This window comes from Aphis gossypii, unplaced genomic scaffold, assembly GCF_020184175.1.
Source record: "Aphis gossypii isolate Hap1 unplaced genomic scaffold, ASM2018417v2 Contig00939, whole genome shotgun sequence".
NCBI lineage: Eukaryota > Metazoa > Arthropoda > Insecta > Hemiptera > Aphididae > Aphis > Aphis gossypii.
Window position 1 is genome coordinate 1371 of NW_026083372.1, and position 6371 is coordinate 7741.

Here is a 6371-nt window from a genome sequence, read left to right on the forward strand (position 1 = left end):
AGAACGTGCTTTAAAACCGTATTTAAATGAATTGTATTTTTCAAAGAATAATCTTAGGTTTCTAGAAGTTTTACCCATAAGAATTATTTTAATTCAATATTGAACCCATCTTGATAGTTTTTTTTTTTTTTTTTTGCAAAGATTTAAATTTTTTACCAATAGGGAGACTAAAAATTAAAAAATTACTAAAGAACTTAAATCATATTTGGGTGGGTTAAGTAATTATCCCCTTAGCTCCCTAGCTTTTTATTAGAAAAAAGGACACGTGAATATTATCATCACTTATCTTTTCCAAAAAATATAAAAATAAAATGATGTTATTTTATAGGACTGGATGTGCAATCATAGAAAAAGTGGACAAAAATGGAACAAAAATAAAAATCGAAAGGGATTATATTAATGGTTGTATATTTGAAAATATAGTTTCTAGAAGTTATTCAGATATAAAAGAAAAATCAATGAGATGTATCATTTGCAATAAAATGTTTACTAGAATCAAACATTTGCAAATTCATATGAGGATTCACACTGGAGAAAAACCTTTTAAATGTGAAGTATGTGGTAAAGTATATTCTCAGAAAATACATTTAAAAGTTCATACAAGAATTCATACAAGTGAAAAACCTTACAAATGTGATGTTTGTAAAATGTCATTTTCTGTATGTACTTCTTTAAATCGACACACGAGAACTCATACGAGAGAAAAACCTTATAAATGCAAAATATGCAATAAAGCATTTTCTCAGGCATGGAGTGTAAAAGTTCATACAAGAACACATACTGGTGAAAACCCTTTTAAATGTGACATATGTTCTAAGACATTTGGTCAAAAAATTTTTATCAAGAATCACATTAAGAATATTCATTTTAAATATCTGTAAATTGTAATCAATCATTTCGTCATAAAGAATTATTGAAAAGTTATTTTTTACACAATAGAGGAGAAAAATCTTGTAGTGAAAAATTTGATAGTAGCCCAAGTGTCAAAATTCATATGAGAATTCATGGAGGTAAAGAGACATATAAATGTGATATAATATGTAATAAAGAACCAAGAAAAATAACTACTGACGTAATATAAATGTACTTTCTTAAAAAATGTTATGTTATAAATTTGCGATTTAACTTTTTATATGATATGTTTAAACATTTGTTTAAACATTTTTTTTTTTATTATTATTTTTATTTTCTGAAGCCCATTTTATACTTACCTAGTTTCATATTATACAATTAAATTGATTAATTTTATGTTAGGATGAATTAAATGTATAATAGGATGTTAAATAAATATTAATACCTACTTGTCGGAAATTTCCCCTTTATCTACTTATCTATAATATACTATTATTTTTTATTTATACTACACACATGCCGAAAAATATAAAATATAGCATTAATCATAGGATGTTGTTTATAAAATGAAATGTTTGTAAAATATGTGTAAGAAATATCTATAGTATTATATAATGACACATATTTAGGATACCAAGTCTATATAAATAAATTTAAATTTCTCGATAATAAATTATTTTAAAATCAATGAATAAAAAACTTTTCATGTGATTATGTTAAAATTATAACTGTGATAACTGATAACTTAGATGTATTTTTGAGTACTTAACACCACAGATTTCTATAAAGACTGCTGCTATCAGTTGAATCATGTTTTTTGGTTGGCGTTATAATATGGTATTTTATATGGCAAAAACCTATTGCATTGAAATTATTTGCTATGAAAAAGACACAAGTAATAAGTATGAAAAAGATACCATGTTATTGGTATGAAAAAGATACCAAGTAATTGCTATGAAAAAGATACCATGTCATTGGTATGAAAAAGATATCAAGTAATTGCTATGAAAAACATACCAAATACTTGCTATGTAAAAGATATTAGACAACAATTGGATAATATGGTTCTGTTTATACCAATAGTAAAATAACCAAATGTATAATAATACAAATACATGTAACATTGGTAATTATCATTGTATAAATAATTTATACAAAAATAAAGAAAGTATATTTTCTTCTTCTTTTTTTATATTATAAAAGTACTAAACATTTATTATTTTGTTAATGAGTTATGTTTTTTTTAAATTTTTTCGGAAAGCTTGAAGTAATAATTTGAGCTTTTTAAGTTACACAATATGTATATGATTCATATATAAAAATTATGGTCATTATTATGTTTTCTGCCTTCGCCTGAGTAACTACTTTAATACTATCGCATAGTTTAATACTAATGACTAATTGAAATTTGAGTATACATGATTGGTTCATATCTTCTTAGCTTATTTCTATCATAATAAAGTCCTCAACTAATATGAAAAAATTATTATTACTTGTTGTATTTTAAATTATGAACAAAAAAATGAAACAATTGATTTTACAGTGGAGTGTGTATTATATAATAAGTGTGAAAACACATTTTATAGTAGAAAAAATACTTTGATTTCCAACTACAATATTTTTTTTTTTTTTAGTAGAAAAGTTAATTTAGTTTTGATTATGATCTTAGGAGGACAACAAGTTTAAATAAAAATACACCTACACTGATATTTCATTAATCCCTGTACTTGTGAATACTCACACAGAATTTAACAGTCATAACTCATAGGTTTTGAGAAATATAAGGTATCTCAACAAAAATTATATAGCACAACATATATTTTTTATTGTATTGAATATACAATATAATGCAAAAATAATTTATTTCTATGAACTGTATGTATGTTATTAGGAGGACGTCATAACCGCATGTGTTGTCTACGTCTTACACAAGTATGACATAGCAAATATTCGTTCGCAAATTCAAAAGTATGCTGTTAGTTTTGATATTAGAGTGAATTATTGACCTATTATATAATATAAAAAAAGATTATTATCAACGGCCTCACATAACCTTTTATTGATATTATTTTTAAGTAAGTTATGATCATTTTAAAATATAGGGTTTAAATTTATTTATATTTATATATTATATATATTATAATAATCTAATATAATCATTTTAATCAATGAATTATATAATACTTTCTCGAAATTTTAATATAAATCTAATGGTTAAAGTCTCATGTGTGAGCAATGTAAATCTCATTCTTAAATTACCAAATATATAGTAAACTTAGCATATTTTCACACATAGTTACAATTAAAAATCTCAAATATGATTTCATTTTTTTTTTTTAATTACAATAATCATTTTATTCAATGAGTTATATTATACTTTCTCTAAATTTTAAAATAATTCGATTGGTTATAGTTTCATGTGTGAGAAAAGCAAACCTATTTCTTTAATTAGCAAATCATTAATAAACTTGGCATATTAACACAGTAATAATAATTATTTAAACTGTTGATAGATACCTTTTTAAAGAGGTTGGATATAGGCAATATGCTATAATTTCAGTGATCTCAATTGTGACTGTGTACATAGTGACATGATTGGTGTGTGTGAGAACCCCAAACACATATTAATAAATAACAAGTGAAAATAGATTTTTGTTTATTTTTATTTACAATTATCATTTTATTCAATGAGTTATATTATACTTTCTCTAAATTTTAAAATAAATCTAATGGTTAAAGTCTCATGTGTGAGCAATGTAAATCTCATTCTTAAATTACCAAATATATAGTATAATAGTAATAAATGGTATACTATACTTTTTCTAAATTTTAAAATAAATCTAATGTGTATAGTTTCATGTGTAAGGAATGAAATAGTATGTCCTGAATTAGCAAATCATTAATGAATTTGTCATATTTACAAAAACGTTAATAATTAAAAATTGAAAATCAGTTTAATTTTTTTTTTTTATTTAGAATCTTTATTTAATGCAATGAGGTATACAACACTTTCTTTAAATTTAAAAATGAATTAAATGTGTCTAGTTCAATGTCTTAGAAATTATATCATATGTCTCAAATTAGCAAATCAATAATGAATTTGTCATATTAACGAGTACACACATATTAATAATAAAAATTGAAAATAAGATTATTAACATGGTGTGTAAATATGACAAATTCATTAATGATTCCTCATTTAAGACATACTATTTCATTCCTTACACATGAAACTATACACATTAGATTTATTTTAAAATTTAGAAAGAGTATAGTATACCTCATTTAATAAAATAATGGTCCTCAATAAAACAAAATTAATACTTATTTTCAATTTTTAATTATTAATGTTTTTGAAAATATGACAAATTCATAAATGATTCGCTAATTTAGGACATACTAATTCATTCCATACACATGAAACTATACACATTAGATTTATTTTAAAATTTAGAAAAAGTATTGTATACCTCATTGCATAAAATAATGATTCTAAATAAAAAAAAATTAATTCTTAGTTTCAATTTTTAATTATTAATATGTTTTTGAGGAACTCAAATACACTATTGATCATACAGTTAACACACTCTAACATAGCAAATCAATAAAACATCGAATATTGCCTATATCAACCCCTTGAACACTCTCTTTTTCAATAGCCTTAGTAATGAATATCTGTGTGAATATGCCTACTTCATTAAAAATTTGCTAATTTAAGACATACTATTTCATTCCTAACACACATGAAACTATACACATAAGATTTATTTTAAAATTTAGAAAAAGTATTGTATACCTCATTGCATAAAATAATGATTCTAAATAAAAAAAAAATTAATTCTTATTTTCAATTTTTAATTATTAGCATGTGTGTAAATATGACAAATTCATTAATGATTCACTAATTTAGTACATACTAATTCATTCCTTACACTTGAAACTATACACATTAGATTTATTTTAAAATTTAGAAAAAGTATAGTATACCTCATTGCATAAAATAATGGTCCTAAATAAAAAAAAATTAATTCTTATTTTCAATTTTTAATTATTAGCATGTGTGTAAATATGACAAATTCATTAATGATTTGTTAATTTAAGACATACTAATTCATTCCTTACACATTGAAGTAGACAAATTAAATTCATTTTTAAATTTAGAAAAAGTAAAGTAAACCACATTGCATAAAATAATGATCCTTAATAAAAAAAAAATAATAATACTTATTTTCAATTTTTAATTATTAACGTTTTTGTAAATATGACAAATTCATTAATGATTTGCTAATTAAAGACATACCAATTCATTCCTAACACATGAAACTATACACATTAGATTTATTTTAAAATTTAGTAAATGTAAGGTATACCTCATTTAATAAAATAATGGTCCTCAATAAAAAAAAAAAAAAATAATACTTATTTTAAATTTTTAATTATTAACGTTTTATAAATATGACAAATTCATTAATGATTTGATAATTTAAGACATACTATTTCATTCCTTATACATGAAACTATACAAATTAGATTTATATTAAAATTTAGAAAAAGTATAGTATACCTCATTGCATAAAATAATGATTCTAAATAAAAAAAAATTAATTCTTATTTTCAATTTTTAATTATTAACATGTTTTTGACGAACTCAAATATACTATTAATCATACAATTCACACACACTAACATTGCAAATCAATATCACATAGAATATTGCCTATATCGAACCCCTTGAACATTATCTTCTTTCAACAGCCTTAGTTATGAATATCTGTGTAAATATGCCTACTTCATTAAAAATTTGTTAATTTAAGACATATTTTTTCATTGTTAACAAATGAAACTATAAACATTATAATTATTTTAAAATTTAGAAAAAGTATAGTATACCTCATTGCATAAAATAATGATTCTAAATAAAAAAAATTAATTCATATTTTAAATTTTAATATAACGTTTTTGTAAATATGACAAATTCATTAATGATTTGCTAATTTAAAACATACTATTTCATTCCTAACACATGAAACTATACACATTAGATTTATTTTAAAATTTAGAAAAAGTATGGTATACCTCATTCCATAAAATAATGATTCTAAATAAAAAAAAATTAATTCTTATTTTCAATTTTTAATTATTAACGTTTTTGTAAATATGACAAATTCATTAATGATTTGATAATTTAAGACATACTATTTCCTTCCTTACACATGAAACTATACACATTAGATTTTATTAAAATTTAGAAAAAATATAGTATACCCATTGCATAAAATAATGATTCTAAATAAAAAAAATTAATTCTTATTTTTGATTTTTAATTATTGACATGTGTGTAAATATGACAAGTTCATTAATGATTTGCTAATTTAAGACATACTATTTCATTCCTAACACATGAAACTATACACATTAGATTGTATTAAAATTTAGAAAAAGTATAGTATACCTCATTTAATAAAATAATGGTCCTCAATAAAAAAAAGTTAATTCTTATTTTAAATTTTTAATTATTA

General features: G+C 21.9%; 1 protein-coding gene across 1 annotated transcript; it reads left to right on the forward strand.

The window, feature by feature from the left end:
• Window positions 1-328: 328 nt before the first annotated feature.
• On the forward strand, window positions 329-1010 carry LOC126555607 (zinc finger protein ZFP2-like; the record flags this gene model as incomplete). The annotated part of the gene is made up of 2 exons (XM_050210505.1): window positions 329-877; window positions 940-1010. Coding segments are annotated over 2 exons (620 nt in total), but the record flags the coding sequence as incomplete, so codon positions are not given.
• Window positions 1011-6371: the final 5361 nt, after the last annotated feature.